The sequence below is a fragment of the Dama dama genome, chromosome 20, assembly GCF_033118175.1.
Source record: "Dama dama isolate Ldn47 chromosome 20, ASM3311817v1, whole genome shotgun sequence".
Taxonomy (NCBI): domain Eukaryota; kingdom Metazoa; phylum Chordata; class Mammalia; order Artiodactyla; family Cervidae; genus Dama; species Dama dama.
Window position 1 is genome coordinate 12665814 of NC_083700.1, and position 16899 is coordinate 12682712.

At 36.0% G+C, this 16899-nt stretch overlaps 1 protein-coding gene across 1 annotated transcript; it reads left to right on the forward strand.

Moving 5' to 3' along the window:
- Positions 1-9104: 9104 nt before the first annotated feature.
- On the forward strand, positions 9105-10073 carry LOC133074453 (olfactory receptor 10X1-like). The gene has a single exon (XM_061168393.1). The coding sequence runs from the start codon at positions 9114-9116 to the stop codon at positions 10071-10073; it is 960 nt and encodes a 319-aa protein (XP_061024376.1). The 5' UTR covers positions 9105-9113.
- The last annotated feature ends 6826 nt before the right edge of the window (positions 10074-16899 follow it).

Consider the following 16899-nt stretch of genomic DNA (forward strand, 5'->3'; position numbering starts at 1 on the left):
AATAAACTTAAATAAATAAATAGACAATCTAAACAATATGAAAAAATGTTCAAGAGATATGACTAGATCCTTCATTAAAGAAAATATCCAAGTGTCCCATAAACCTATGAAAAGATGTTTCTTCTGTTAGTCAGCATGATAATGAACATTAAAGCTCCAGTTAGATATCACGACATAACCACTTCAATGGGTAAAATTTAAAAGATGGATTAACAAATGCTGATGAAGAACTCTTGTATGCTCCTAGTTAGAGTATATGTTTAGAATGTAGTTCAGTCACTTTAGGAAATACTTTGTTATTGTATACTTATTTTGAAGATACACATTCCCTATGGTCCAGCTTTTCTACTCTTGGACTTACACCCTAGATAATTGTATGCATGCATGTACCATGAGGCATAAAAATAGTATTCATAGAAGTGATATTTGCAATAGACCAAATTTAAAATTACTCAAATTTTCACCAGTGTTAGAATAGATAGATGACTTGTAGTAAACCCATATAGTATTGCATGTATACCAAGTTGCTTCAATCATATTCAACTCTTTCTGACCCTATGGACTGTAGTCCCTCAGGTTACTCTGTCCATGGGGATTCTCCAGGCAAGAATACTGGAGTGGGTTGTCATGCTCTCCTGCAGCAGATCTTCCCAACCCAGGGATCAAAGCTACATCTCTTATGTCTCCTGCTTTGGCAGGTGGGTTCTTTACCACTAGCACCACATGGGAAGCTCATACAGTATATTAATACATAATAATAAAAGTGAATAACTATAGCTACATAATTCACTGTATATATTAACCTTTCTTTCCCTCTTGGGCCATATGTTTCTTTGACTATCTAAGATACAGTTTACAATTAAAGGACTTTGGAAAAATGTTTCACTAGATTTTCTGAATTTTTATGCCAAGGAAGTCCCTTAATGGGAAACTGTTAAGATAGTCTCTCCTGTCAAAAAAGAATATAACATCAATGAAAGAATAAAAATAGGAGATCAATGGCTTCTGATGTTTACCTAATTGTAAATAGTGTTAATTTCTCCCTTCTACATGTATTGATGTTTACTATATTCAAGAAACTGTCCTAGCCACAGTGAAAACAAAAACATACAATACATAGTTTTTCCTTCTAGGCTACTCACATTCTTCTTATGAAAGGCACACATTCACGATATGACATAGCTTAAGGCTTTCACAGATATATGAGAGTACTTGTCAAATAAAAAAAAAAATGCATGACCTAAAAGTTGAGAAGTATGTTTTATTTGGCAGACATAGGGAGGATTTAATCCTTAGAGATAGGCTCTCAGGTAGCTGTTCTACCTGTTCTGAAGAGATAAGGGAGTACTCAGGATATGTAGAAGTTTATGCAAAAAAAGGAAGTTGGAATATCAAAAGACTTCCGTTAATTAGAGAAAAATGGCTCCTCAAGTAAATGAATTTATAATGTTTCTATGTATGAGAAGATGAAAGAGTTTAGTCTCATGGAGATTATTCCTTTGATATACACCTTAAGTATCTAGGGCCAGTTTTTCTCTTTCCTGAATTCCATTAGGGTGCACCATTAGGGTTAGCTGCCATGGCTGACTTCCTGATACTAGACGGCCTGTTTATTTCCATCCTGAGTTCCCTTCAGAGTGTACTAATAGGGTGGCTACAGAGGTAAATGGCTTGGTGACCACAACATCCTCTGTTTAATGAATTGACAAGAGATATTCTTTGTCTACATACTCAAGTGACTCCCTTCCCATAAAGGATTTCTAGAGGCTTCAGTCATATTGTTGCTGAATGTCCCCAGACAAGATGTCTCTACTTCAATATCTCAGCCTCATTTAAAAAGCTCTTTAAACAGGGGGAAAAGGATAACTAAGAGTCCTCCTTGAAAAATCATTCCTTCATGCTCCTCTGTCCATGAAATTCTACAGGCAAGAATACTGGTAGCTATTTCCTTCTCCAGGGAATCTTCCCACAGGGATCGAAGCCAGGTGTTCGCCATTGCAGGCAGATTCTTTACCATCAGACCCACCAAGGAAACTCATTCCTTCATAGGAGACTGAATTTTGTTTTATTCTTCCATGGAACAATTTATGTTCTAGGGCAGAGTTGTAAATGATAGAGCATTCAGTAGGCTAACAGGTGCATAAGGCCAAAAAAAGGACATCCAAAGTGAGTGTTAACAAAACCATTCATCCCAGAGTGAATGTGGGCATAACTAAGACTCTGCCCCTGATAAGCAACATCAGAGAACTAACACTGTAAAAGGCTGGGAAGGAGAAATTTCACTAAAATAATCAAGGTAGTCACCAAACAAATATAAAAAAAAATAACAAATATAAGGCCCAGGTGTGTGTAAGGGGGTGGGGCAATAAACAAAGTTTCTTCAATATATTATCTAAAATATCCAGTTTCCAACAACAACAAAAAATAAGATACACGGGAAAAAGAAGAAATGTATCACATATTACCAGAAAAGAAATCAGGCAACAGGAACTTCCTGTGAGTGTGACTGGATGGTATACTGAAAAGTCAAAAACTTCAAAGTCATCATGTTATTGAATAAATATAGTTAAAAACTAAAACAAATAAAGAAGTAAATAAAAGTATCATAATAATATTGATCAAATATATTACCAATAAATAAAATAGAAATTTAAGATAGCCCAAATGGAAATACTTGATTTTAAAAGTACAGTAACAGATGTTTTTAAAGAATTTCTTATGGTGGCCACTATGAAGAACAGTACAGAGTTTCCTTAAAAAAAAAAAAAACACACACACACACACAAAAAAAAAAACCAAAAATAGAGCTACAATATTATTAGCAATCCCACTCCTGAGCATGCACCTGGAGAAAACCATACTTTAAGAATGTGTAAACCTCACAATGTTCATTGTAGCACTGTTTACAATATCCAGGATATGGAAGCAACCTGAATGTACAACATCAAAGAAATAGATAAAGAAGATGTGATACATATGTACAATGGAATATTGCTCAGCCACAAAAAAATAATGTCATTTCCAGTAACATGTATGTATGTAGAGATTGTCATACTGAGTAAAGGAAGTTAGATACAAAAAGACAAATATATATTGCTTATATGTGGAATCTAAAAAAAATGGTGTAAATAAATACCTTTATTTACTAAACAGAAGTAGAGTCACAGATGTATAATAGAAAATAAATTTATGGTTATAAGTGTATGGGAGAGGGATATATTGGGAGATTGAGACTGACATATATAAGCTACTATATTTGAAATAGATAACTAATAAGAACCTTCTGTATAGCACAAGAAAATTTACTCAATACCCTGTAATGCCCTATATGGGAAAATAATCTAAGAAAAGAGTGGATATATGTATATGTATTACTGATTCACATTGTTATACACCTGAAGCTAACACAACAATGTAAACCAACTACACTTCAGTAAAAGTTGTTTTAAAAAATTGTTTGAGATATGCTCAACCCATGGCTGATTCATATCAATGTATGGCAAAAACCATTACAATATTGTAAAGTAGTTAGTCTCCAATTAAAATAAATAAATTTTTTAAAAAGAAAAAAAATATGTATATATTTAAACTAGCTGAAGAAAAAAATGGTGAACCTGAAGTTAGATTAATAATGATTATATAATTCAAAGATTAGAGAGAAAAAAGAATGAAGAAAAGTATACTCAGAGAAATGTGTGACACCATTAAATATACCAAAATTTAAATGAGTACCAGAAACAGAAAAGAGAAAGGAAGAGAAAAAAATTAAAGAAATAGTGGCTGAAAACTACCCACATTTATTGAAAAATACATCTACACATCCAAGAAGCTCAACAAACTCAAGTAGGGTAAATGTGAAGTGTGTTAACTAACACACTAACACTCATTTGTGTCTGACTTTTTGCAACCCTATGGACTATAGCCCACCAGACTTCTCAATCCATTGAATTCTCCAGGCAAGAATACTGGAGTGGGTGGCTATTTCCTTCTCAAGGGGATTTTCCTGGCCCAGGGGTTGAACCCAAGTATGCTGCACTGCAGGCAGAGTCTTTCACCATCTGAGCCACCAGGGAAGCCCAGTGTAAATGTAAAGAGATCTACCAACAGATACAACCAACAACAGCAGAGAAGACATTCTTGTTGAGTCTATGAGCGACATAGATAGACCATAGTCATAGGGCATAGAACAAGTCTATAAAGTTAAAAGGATACAAATCTATAAAGTGTGTAGGATTTTGGAGTGAAAATTAGAAATGGAGTGGATGGAGAGAAATTAAAATCACAATGGAGTGAAATTAGAAATCAATAACACAAGGAAATAGGGAAATTCACAAGTATGTGAAAAGTAAGCAGCACAATCTTAAATAGCCAACAGTTCTGAAAAGAAATCATAGGAGAAATTAGAAAACACTTCGAGATGAGCAAAAATAAGGACACAACATAATAAAACTTATGGGATTCAGCTAAAGCAGTGCTTAGAAGGAAATTTACAATGATATATACCTGTATTTAAAATGAAGAAAGATGGCAAATAAGCAACATAATCTTATACCGTAAGACAGTGTGAAAATAGCAAAGTAAACCTAAAGCAAATAGAAGCGGGGGGTGGGGGGGGAGTAAAATTTAGAGGAAAACATTTTAAATAGTAGGATAAGAGAAAAACTTTTAAGTCGATGGAACCAAAAGCTGCTTCTTTTTATTTTTAACAAGAGATCAAAAAGAGATCAACAAAATTGATAAACATTTGCTCAACTGACCGAGACCAAAAAAAAAAAAAAAAAAAAAACTCAGATAATTTAAATTCTGGGACTCAGAAATGATATTGTTACTGAACTTCCAGAAATGAAAAGAATTATAAGTAAATATTATGAACATTTGCAGAGTAATAAATTAGATAAGTTAGATAATATAGACAGATTCCTAAAAAGACAAAAAATTCCAAAACTACCACAGAAAGGAACTGTCAACTGAGTAGACCTATAGCAAGTGATTGAAATTATTCTCTCAATATTTTAAATAACAGAATCCTCTGAAATTATAGCAGGGTACACAGACGGTCAAATACAGTAGTTTCTATATTCTTAGCCTCCTTTGTTGCCAAGCTTGGCAAAGTAAGTTCTGACCAATAAAATATAAGCTTAAATGATAGGTGTAACTTCTAGGTTTATCCCTTAAGAATGATGTCTCTCTCTTTCTGATTTACTGATGGCTATGAACAGAAAACCAGATACTATGGATTCAGCAGTGGAAGGCTTATCTTAAGGATGGAAGAACCAATTCACCAGTTCTCAAGGGCTTGTATAACCTCGTGAAGCTATTACCATATCAACCTTGCAAATTGTGGATTGCTTGTCATAAGACTGTTGTCTGAGAGAAATAAATTCTGATTTAAGTACATTAATTTTTTATTCAATGGCCTTTCTAAAGATGATAGGCCAGGATACAATTTTTCAGATAACTCTGAGTAACTTCCCAAAAGTAAGGAAGAAGCCAGGATATATAAGAGCTTTCTTGCTATAGAAAACATGTAGTTGAACACCAAAAAATTACTGCTAATCACAGAAATACAGGACATCTAAAATCAATTATTTTAGTGGCTTTCTATCTATGGTAAGGACCAGCATCCTGCCTTTCACCATTTTGCATTCCCCTTAGGGTGCAGTTCAGTGGTAATAGCTTGAAGGTATGATGACTAGCAACATTCCTTGTTTATCAGAAAGGCAGACAATATTCTTTGTTTACTGAAATGGCAGGCAATAGTTTTTGTCCACAGAGGAAAGGAGTTGATGAATAGAGGGAAAGCACCTTTTATGGTGAGTGGAAAAGTTAATGGAATGAGTACTAGGGATGCAGTTGACTTCCCTCTCTGATAAAACAAAACTAATGAAGTAGCAGGAAGCCTTGGTTATGGGTAGAATATGAACACTGATGAAAGTTTTAAATCCCCAGAGATTCCCAGAAGAGTTTTATTAGTCACATGTTACACAAAGTCCTGAAACTAATAAGAGCAAATTAAAAAGTTGAGTGAGAGAGTTCTTTTCCTCCTTCTGATGAAAGAAGAAAGAAATCCCTGAGAGTCTCTTAAGCAGAACCAAACAAACCTCTAGAGCTCAGGAATCTCAAGCCCTGGCAATTATCAGGTAATATCTCTAAAGCGTTAGAAGTAAAGGCTCTAAGCCACTGCAATTTAGTGAGTGTTGGGAACTGATCATTGCAAATGTGGCCTAACCTCACATGTCTTGTCAAAAACTCTGGACCATAGAAAACTGATGCACACAAAGTCAGGATTTCTTCTTTCACTTCCCAGGTGGGGAAACTCAGAAGATGCAAGGGCTTTCCCAGGTTCACTTAACTAACAGTGACACAGTTAAGAGTCCAGAGCCTTTGACCAGTAATTTTCATACTAAATTGATCTTTTCCTCTTTTGAGTGAAGAACAATGCATACTTCCAACTATGTGAAGGCTTTCTTGGAAGAATATAACTATAATAGTGAATTGGCATTGGAGCCATGATAAAATACACAAGGTAGGAAATTATTCTAGATGGTTTGACTCCCTTTTCTTCATGACTAATCGTCACTACCATTTTCTTCAAATTACCATTTCTCTTTGACTTTGAAAAGGGTGTATATTTCTTCTGTCAGTGTGGATCTATATGGCAAACTAAATTTGAGACAGGTTGATTTTGCAATAACTTCAGAGAGAACTGAGAATTGGATGGGATATGATAACTTCACCGCATTCGCACATATACACACACATTCAGAATATGCCAAAAGTAGAAGGAGAGTCTGACATTCATATTTTATTTCTGATGGTTAGCCAAGTAGATATTTACTACACAATTGGGTAAAAACTAGATAAGAAAGAACCTGGCCTGGAATTTGTATCAATTATTCTTTGCATTTTCAAAATGCTTCTGAACTTTAAACTCTGAAAACAACCTTTCTGGGCTGTCTTGGAGGAAATATGGCCTATTGTATGAAATCACACTGTTTTGCAGATAGTATGACAGAAAAAACTTTTGGGCTTTGCACCAAGGAGATCACCTACTAAAACAACTTCTTATTTTGCTAATATACTTTTTCTGTTTGGGGGAACTTAGTGAATTTTAATTCCACAATCCATATAATTGCCTTTCTTATAGAGTTATTGTGAAGAGTCATGTGAATTTAAGAACCTTAGTGTGTAAATAGCTCTGTTGGTGGAAAGAATTTTTCATAATATGTTAGGGATCAACAGAAAGACCAAGTATTTTCTGACTGGGGGAGATTTTGTTCTTAACCAGTTAGAATCCTTCAGAAAGATGCTTATAGAGAGAAATGAAACAATGATCTTCAAATGTGGAATTGGATGTGAAGGACACTCACATGGAGTTTGGATACTGAAGAGGGTTACTTAAAGGTCTCATGAAAAAAACCAAAGGAACCTATAGACACTGCCCCAGATAATAAGTTCTTAGGCAAGAAGACAGAAAAATAGTTTACCTTTTGGGAGATAATTGCTCACAGATAAAGTGTAGATACAGCGAGAGAGGGAAATGGGAAAGATGAAAGGGTTCATAGACAAGATTAGGTCAGGGGACTCATGTGTGACTATGAAAGAATAAAGGTCTTGTCAGGTCCAAGAGGACAAAGGAATCCAAGGGACCTATAAGGTAGAGTCCATATGTTGTGAATTATTTATGGAAACATTTGTAATTTAGGCCATTTTCCTACTGCCTTTTCTGACTTTCAGTGACCAGCAAGATTCTACCCTGAAAATGCTTAATCTCTGCCTGAACCAAATCTAAGGAACAATGGAAAGTCTGTTCATCTCTGTGCCCAAGATCACATGCTATACAGTGCTGAATAATAAAGTAAAACAAACATTGTTTTGAGATTCAACACTTTTAAAATAATCTGCTCATTGAAGATTTATTGGAAATCAATATCTCTTTCTTCAAGGTGAAAGCATTGATAAATGAAAATAATATACCACTAAGGTTAAAACAGCTTGACTCCAGTTACAATTGTGACACTTCATAGAAACAATAATCTTATTTTTAAAGTATGTATTTTTTAAAAAATAATTTTTAAATTATAAAATTTACATTTATAAATTTGAAATGTAAATTAAGAAAAAAATTACAGCTGTCCTACACATTTTATATTTCTCCTAGGCACTTAACCTATACAGATTGAAGAGTAAACTGAATAAATATACAAACCAATTTGGCAAAATGTAGGCTCTATAAATGAGTTTTTAAATATGTTAGCATGTGGTTAAGAAAAAACATAGTTCAAGGTCATATAAACATAAGGGAATATTTAACTATAAGGACAAACATGGAATTTTAAAGAGGATGAGATTAAATCTGATGTAGAATTATCAAGAAATATACAAAATCACTAGAATTTGTCTTTTTTTGCATATGCTGAACTTTACATTGAAGAAATGAACAAAATGTCTCTTTCCACTTGAACTATAGTTGCATAAAATGTCTGCTTAGTAACATCATCCACAAACTAAGCAAAATTCATCCTAAGGGTCCTTCAGAGGGGAGGAAAGAGAGCTTGCTATTTCTTTTCCTTTAGTATTTCAGGACCTAAATGTCTTCTTCAAGAAGACTTTGACCTTCTGTTATAACTGTAAGCCATTGTTCAAATACTGTCCCCAAATTCCAAATAACTATCAGACTTCACTTACTAGCTGTTTACAGACAATATTATAAGTACAAGTTGCTATGTCAGATCCTGATTATGTCAATTAACTACTTGGTAATTTTTTCATGGTTTAGAATCAGATCCAAATGCAACTCACCTCATGCACATGAATTTCCTTCATTTGGACAGCATTTAGAGTATTTTTTGTTCTTTTTTTACTATTAGTCAATAAACTTTAAAAAATAGGGCAGAAAAAGTCATAGTAAGTAATTAGTAGTGGTGGCTTAATAAAGAAGAAACACATGAACAGACAGGAGAAAATATGACCTACATACACATCTTGTTTTGTCAAACAAAATATAAAATCAATTGGTAACTGCAAATTTGATCATCTGTTTTATTCACATCAAAACTGCAGAGAATAATGGAAAATTGAATTTTTTGATTCCTTGGATTTCAGAACTTCACATGATGAAGATCAACCAGACAATCCTGAAAGAGTTCATTCTTGTTGGTTTTTCAGTTTATCCACATGCACAGACATTCCTCTTTGTGGTTTTCTTTTGCCTCTACGTTCCCACCCTCACAGGTAATCTGGCCATTATGGGTCTAACTTGGGTGGACAGATGTCTCCACACACCCATGTACCTCTTCCTTAGTGTACTCTCTTTCTCTGAGACCTGCTACACACTGACTATTTTCCCCAAGATGCTGGCAGATCTCCTGGCCAAGGACAGAAGCATTTCTTACATAGGTTGTGGTTTGCAAATGTGTTTCTTCTTGGGACTTGGTGGCACTAATTGTATGATTCTTACTGTGATGGGATATGATCGCTTCCTGGCCATCTGCAACCCTCTCAGATATCCTTTGCTTATGACCAACATAATGTGTGGAAAACTTGTGGCCTCTGCTTGGATTGTTGGCTTCTTTATCTCTGTGATACAGACTGCATTGATATTCAGGGGCTCTTTCTGCAACCCCAACCTTGTCAAACACTTCTTTTGTCATATGCGAGCTGTTGTGAGGCTGTCCTGTCTAGATAGTGACCTCAAGGAATACATTGTAACAGTGATGTCAGTGTCAGGTTTGATGGGCACCTTCCTGGTCATCATCCTCACTTATGTGTTCATTCTTTCCACTGTCCTCAAAATCCCTTCGGCTGAGGGCAAGCAGAAGGCCTTTTCTACCTGTGCCTCCCACCTCACGGTGGTCATTATCCACTTTGGTTTTGCATCTATTGCTTATCTGAAACCAGAAGCATCAGGGGGAGATGACACACTCATAGCAGTTCCTTACACTGTCATCACTCCTTTCCTCAGCCCTCTCATTTTCAGCCTCAGGAATAAGGACATGAAGAACGCTTTCAGAAAGGTACTTGGAAAGGAAAGAAATTTCTTGAATAATCTTGTATTATCGCTGCATAACTGAGTGTTCACAGATGTCAGTGAAGCATTTACCCTGAAATATCTGGAGAAGCCTTTTCCCAGAGGTTGACACATGGGGAGCAGGTGTCTGAGTCTTGGACTTAAGCCATGACAGGTAGTTAGTTAGCATGTTAATGGAGTTTTCCAACTACTTTTACTATTTGTCTCTGCATTTTCTATGCTACTGCCAATCATGCACTAGGTGTTTTGTACCTTTGGTGACATAAGAAAAGCAAGATGGAAGAAGAAACAACAACACCTATGACTACTATACTAAAAGAAGATTTTAAATCCCTAGAGATGTAAATGTTGAAAAAATTTCTAGGTAATGTTGTGAGGGACTGTGTGGTGCTGCTGAGGGGAGATAATTATTTCTTATAAGAGATACACTATAGAAATCACACACAGTCAAGTATGTTTCAATATGTTTCTAGATATAGATAAATAGATAGATTAGGTAGATATATAATTAAGACTCATGCCATACTATTTAAAAATTTTAATACACTGTACACAATGGTGTCCTTCCAATGACTGTTAAATGCTAGCTTCTGAATATATGGGGTATTTTGGAATGCTGATTCAAATCAGTAAACAAAACAGTAGAGCCTACATGTTCTGTGACTGAGGGAATCCTTGGATGAGGACTGCAAATAGCTCCCATTTTCTTTAAGATTAAAGCAATAAGAGTTAATGTTTAAATAAAATTTTACAATATTGAGTGCTTTAACAATAAAATGTATTTTGTAATAATTTTTGCAGACACACAGTGAGTAATGAAGGAAACACAGCATTGGGTCTATATATTACCCTAAAAAAATAAGAAATAACTATGAAGGTTAAATATTTCAATAAGTAGCAACTAATCTTACTGATAATTCCAACATAAAACCTAGAGACTTTTCTGAATCTTTTTCTCAGTTCTGTTGACACTATGCCCTCTCAAGGAGGACATAAATGCTATTTTATGGGTTGGTATATATAAATTAAATGTATTAAACCTCTTCTGCTCATTTTCAAATCATGTTGCTTGCTTTTTTGATATTGAGTTGTATGGGCTATTTACTTATTTGGATATTAACTCTTATCATTCATATCATTTGCAAATATTTTCTTCCATTCCATAGGCTGTTCCCCCCTCCCCTTTTTAATGATTTCCTTTGATATGCTTTTAAGTTTAATTAGTTCTCATTTGCTTATTGTAAGTTTTAGCTTTTTTGCTTCAGGAGACAAATCCCCTCCCAAAAAATCACTATGGTTTATGTCAAAGAGTGCTCTTTTTTTCTTCTTGGAGTTTTATGGCTTATAGTTTTACATTTAGTTCTTTAATTCTTTTTGAGTTTATTTGTGTATATAGTGTTAGTAATGTCCTAATTTCATTCCTTTACATGGAGATATTCAGTTCTCCAAAGAGGGCAGGACATGCAGTTGGTCCATAGGCACATGAACAGATGCTCAATATCTCTAACCATCAGGGAAATAGAAATCAAAACCAAGCAGAGACATCACCACACACCTGTCAGAATGGCTATACTCAAAAAGAACACAAATAATAAATGTTGGCAAGGATATGGAGAAATGGGAATTCTTTTACACTGTTGTTGGGAATGTAAATTGGTGCAGGCAGTGTGGAAAAGACTGGAAATTCCTCAAAAAACTAAAAATAAAGCTGTCACATGACCCAGCGATTCAACTCCTGGGTATATGGCTGAAAAAAAAGAAACACTAATTTAAAAAGATACATGCACTCCAATGTTCACATCTGCATTTACAGTTGTCAAGATATGGAAGCAACTTATACTTCCATCAACAGATGTAGGGATAAAGAAGATGTGGTGTATAAATACATAATTGCATACTACTAAGCCATAAAAAAAGATTGAAATTTTGCCACTTGCAAAAGCATGGATGGATTTACTGGGTGTTATGGACAGGGAGGCCCGGCGCGCTATGATTCATGGGGTTGCAAAGAGTTGGACACGGCTGAGCGACTGAACTGAACTGAACTGAACTGAATGTATGCTAAATGAAATAAATCTGAGAAAGAAAAATATTGCCTTATATGTGTAACCTAAAAAATACAACAAACTAATGAGTATAACAAAAAAAAAACAGATTCAGAAATATAAAAAACAAATTAATGGTTACCAGTAGGAGGAGAGAGGGGAAGGGGGCAATTTAACTGCACCAGCTTACATAATGTTGTACATCAACCTTACTTCAATAAAAGGAAAAAGAGGAAAAAAAATTGCATATAGTAAATCTTGACGAGGTCTTGGATAATGGCTTTACACTGAAAAAATTTAAAATACTTGGTGTTCAGATAAAATATATGTCATAAAATTACAATGGTTTATGATGCTTTTTAAAATGAAATATTATATTCAATGTTTTAGTGAGACACAGTTCTCTCTTTTTATGACTATAATATTAATACCTATTTCCATTTGTATGGTATATATATGTTAAATTAAATATAAAGTTAGATGTTACAGTTTCTAAAACATGACATGTGTGATTTGAGACAATCCCATTATATCCTCAATAGGGTCTTACCTATGAGTTGATATTTTTCATTTTAAAAACTTTTAATGTGGATTAAAAACCCCACAAACAAATGAAATAACAGAAGAAATGAACCCAAACAAAAATGTACACATAAATAGAAACCTAGAACAGAGTAGTGGTGATTATCAGAGGAGAAGCAGTGGGAAGGAAGGCAAATGGGTAAAGGGGATCAATTACATGGTGACAGATGGAAAGTAAAATTTTGGTAGTTAGCCCATCGTGCTGTACACAAAAGTAGACATATGATGCTGTGCATGTGACATTTATATAATGTTATAAACCAGTGTTTCCTCATTGCTGCTGTTCATTGTTGCTCAGTCGCTCAGTCATGTCCAGCTCTTTGTGACCCCATGGACTGCAGCACACCAGTCCTGGGACTGGTTCCCTGTCCTTTACCATCTCCTGGAGCTTGCTGAAACTCACGTCCATTGAATCAGTGATGCCATTCAATCATCTCATCCTCTTTTGTTCCCTTTTTCCTCCTGCCTTCAATCTTGCCCAGCATCAGGGTCTTTTCTAATGAGTCAGCCCTTCTCATCAGGTGGCCTAAGTTTTGGAACTGCAGCTTCAGCATCAGTCCTTCCAATGAGTATTCAGGGTTGATTTCCTTTAGGATTGACTGGTTTGATCTTGCAGTCTAAGGAAGTCTCAAGAGTCTTCTCCAACACCACAGTTCAAAAGCATCAGTTCTTGGGTGCTCAGCCTTCTTTATGGTCCAACTCTCACATCCATATGTGACTACTGGGAAAACCATAACTTTGACCAGATGGACCTTTGTTGGCAAAGTAATGTCTCTGCTTTTTAAAAGGCAGTCTAGATTTGTCATAGCTTTTCTTTCAAGGAGCAAGTGTCTTTTAATTTAATGGCTGTGGTCATTATCTGCAGTGATTTTGGAGCCCAAGAAAATAAAGTCTGTCACTGTTTCCATTGTTTCTCCAAGTACTTGCCATGAATTGATGGGACTGGATGCCATGATCTTATTTTTTTTAATTCTGAGTTTTAAGCCAGCTTTTTCACTCTCCTCTTTCACTTTCATCAAGAGGCTCTTTAGTTCTTCTTCACTTACTGCCATTATGATGGTGTCATCTGAGTATCTGAGGTTATTGATATTTCTTCCAGCAATCTTGATTCCAGCTTGTGCTTCATCCAGTTTGGCATTTCACATAATGTACTCTGCATATAAGTTAAATAAACAGGGTGATATTATACAGCCTTGACTTATTTCTTTCCCAGTTTGCAAGCAGTCCATTGTCCCATTGTGGTTCTAACTGTTGTTAGAAACTGTTGTTTCTTGACCTACATACAGGTTCCTCAGGAGGCCAGTAAGGTGGTCTGGTATTCCCATCTCTGTAAGAATTTTCCACAGTTTCTCATGATCTACACAGCCAAAGGCTTTAGAGTCATCAATGAAGCAGACATAGATGTTTTCTGGAATTATCTTGCTTTTTCTATGACCCAGTGGATGTTATCAATTTGCTCTCTGGTTTGTCTGCCTTTTCTAAATTCATCTTGAACAAGTGGAAATTCTTGGTTCATGTACTGCTGAAGCCTGTCTTGGAGAATTTTGAACATTACTTTGCTAGTGTGTGAGATGAGTGCAATTGTGCGGTAATCTTTGTCATTGCTGTTCTTTGGGATTGGAATGAAAACTGACCTTTTCCAGTCCTGTGGCCACTGTTGAGTTTTCCAAATTTGCTGCCATATTGAGTGAAACATGTTAACACCTTTATATTTTAGGATTTGAAATAGCTCAGTTGGAATTCCATCATCTCCCGTAGCTTTGTTCATAGTGATGCTTCCTAAGGCCCAATTTAATGTCCTCTGAAGCGGCTCATAAAACTTGGCTTCATTTACCTGATCTTACCATCCCACAGTGATCCTTTTCTACTATAAGAAAAGGAGCAAATGAACCTTACATGAGCTTGTAGAAAAACTGCAAAATGCTATTGACCAACGGATTGAAAATTTGGAGGCTCGGAATGCACTAACATTACAACTAGCTTATGAAAATTCAAATGAAGATTGTGACGGAGTCTTGCAGCCCATTTGTAATTTGCCAGCAACTAATATAGCAGAAATGATAAAAGCCTTTCAAAATATAGGAACAGAATTCCACAAAGCTGCTATGCTAGCCACTGCGTTAACTCCTCAACAATGTTTTAACTGTGGAAAATCTGAGATATACAAAAAAACTGCCATCTGGTCAAAAGAAACCTTCTCAAAATGTCCTCGTTGCAATAAGTGTTTCCATTTGGCTAATCAATGCCATTCCAAATTCGATAATAAGGGACAGGTTCTGTCAGGAAACCACCGGTGGGGTCAAACCCAGGCCCTGCATCAGGAATAGAGGACAAGCAAAATACAGACTTCAGACGTGAAAACCCCAGAATGGAATCCAAACAATCCCTTTCTGAACACCAAGACGGCTCAAAATGAAAACTAATCTTGGATTTAAACACTGCCACAACCAGCACTGCAGGATTGGACCTTGTTATTACTGAAAGTTGTACTTTTGGTATTATTGGTGAAGTTAAATGTATCCCTATGGAAGTTGATAGCCCTTTACCTAAAGGTATAGTTAGAATTATTTTATGCCACTTGAACATAACTATGAAAGGTATTCATATTTTACTAGGGGTAATTGATTCTGATTACACAGGCAATATTCAAATTATGGCTCTCTCACATACTTTTATCAAACAGTAGAGAATGGGACAAAACTTGCACAATTATTACTCTTGCCTTATTTTGTGCCCCAGCAGAGATAGAAATTAGGAAAGGAGGATTTGAATCTATGAATGCAACTTTGGACTATGCTAATTGACTCTAAATGCCCCACATTATGGAAACGGAAATGGCAACCCACTCCAGTACTGTTGCCTAGACAATCCCATGGACTGAGGAACCTGGTAGGCTACAGTCCGTGGGGTCGCACAGAGTCAGACGCGACTGAGTGACTTCACTTTCACTTTTCACTTTCATACATTGGAGAAGGAAATGGCAACCCACTCCAGTGTTCTTGCCTGGAGAATCCCAAGGACAGGGGAGCCTGGTGGGCTGCCGTCTATGGGGTCACACGGTCGGACACGACTGAAGCGATTTAGCAGCAGCAGCAGCAGACCCAGATTAATTCTAAAAATGCATGACCTTTCTTCCAAGGTTCTAATTGTACAACCGTTATGACAGTTTCCCGATGTCTATATTTATCATTATATGGATGACATTATTTTATCTCACTCTTTGCCACAAAAATTAACAGAAATTCTCTCTTCATTACAGATTTGGATTCACAGGGGTTAATAATAGCTCCAGAGAAAATCCAACAAATACTCCTGTGGAAACATCTTGGCTTTCAAATTTTACAAAAACAATTACTCGTTTACAATTTTCTTTCAAGGTTCTAGAACCACTAACACTTCATTCTTTATAGCAATTCTTGGGTCATTTAAATTGGATGTGACCTAGTGTAGGCATCCCAACATATGCAATGCTTCTTTTTTTCAATTATTACTGAGAAATGAAGACCCTACCTCACACCGCTGTTTTTCTCCTCAACATTATAGTTTATTACAACAATTAGCACTGCTTATGTTAAACATTTCCTTGACAGGCGTGTTCCTTCACTTCATTTTTCACTGATTCTTCTTTCTATACAACATACTCTTACAGTAATACTTGCCCTAATCATATCTAAAGAGATAAAAATCATTGAATGGCTACATTATCCTTGTAAGGCATAGTTCCAGCGAGGCAGAAAAGGAAAGAGGACCTCAACAGAAGTAGGTTGCCTTTATTTAGGCAAGGAGGGGCGACAGTCAGCCTAATGACCAGGCTGAGCGCCAAGAGGGAACAGGGAGGCTTCATACTTATAGGGAGGTTTGTGGAAGTGATAAGGGAAACGTCAATCAGGTGGGATATTTTGAGTATTCTTTTGTTGAGATGACATTTGTAGTTGGGCAGGGGGTGGTAAGTCTTCTGGGTGGGTGTAGGGGGTGGTAGGTTTCCAGATAGGGGGTGATAAGTCCCAGATAGATGCAACCGGCCTGGAGCATCAGGGTGGAACTAAAGTTATACTTTGTTTTCTCCGAAGTTAGATGATTCAGCAAGGGGACTTTGAGACTATTGTTCTCTTTTCTAGGCCCAAAAGACTCCTTCAATCCTAATCAACCAAAATACCATGCTCTTACCTATCTGCAGGCAAAACATTTACTACAGCAAGGATGCTTATGTCTCTGTTGCCTTACTGACTCAGATCCACAATT

Coding starts and splice junctions, on each gene's coding strand:
- LOC133074453 (XM_061168393.1), top strand. CDS start 9,114: ATGATGAAGATCAACCAGACAATCCTGAAAGAGTTCATTCTTGTTGGT.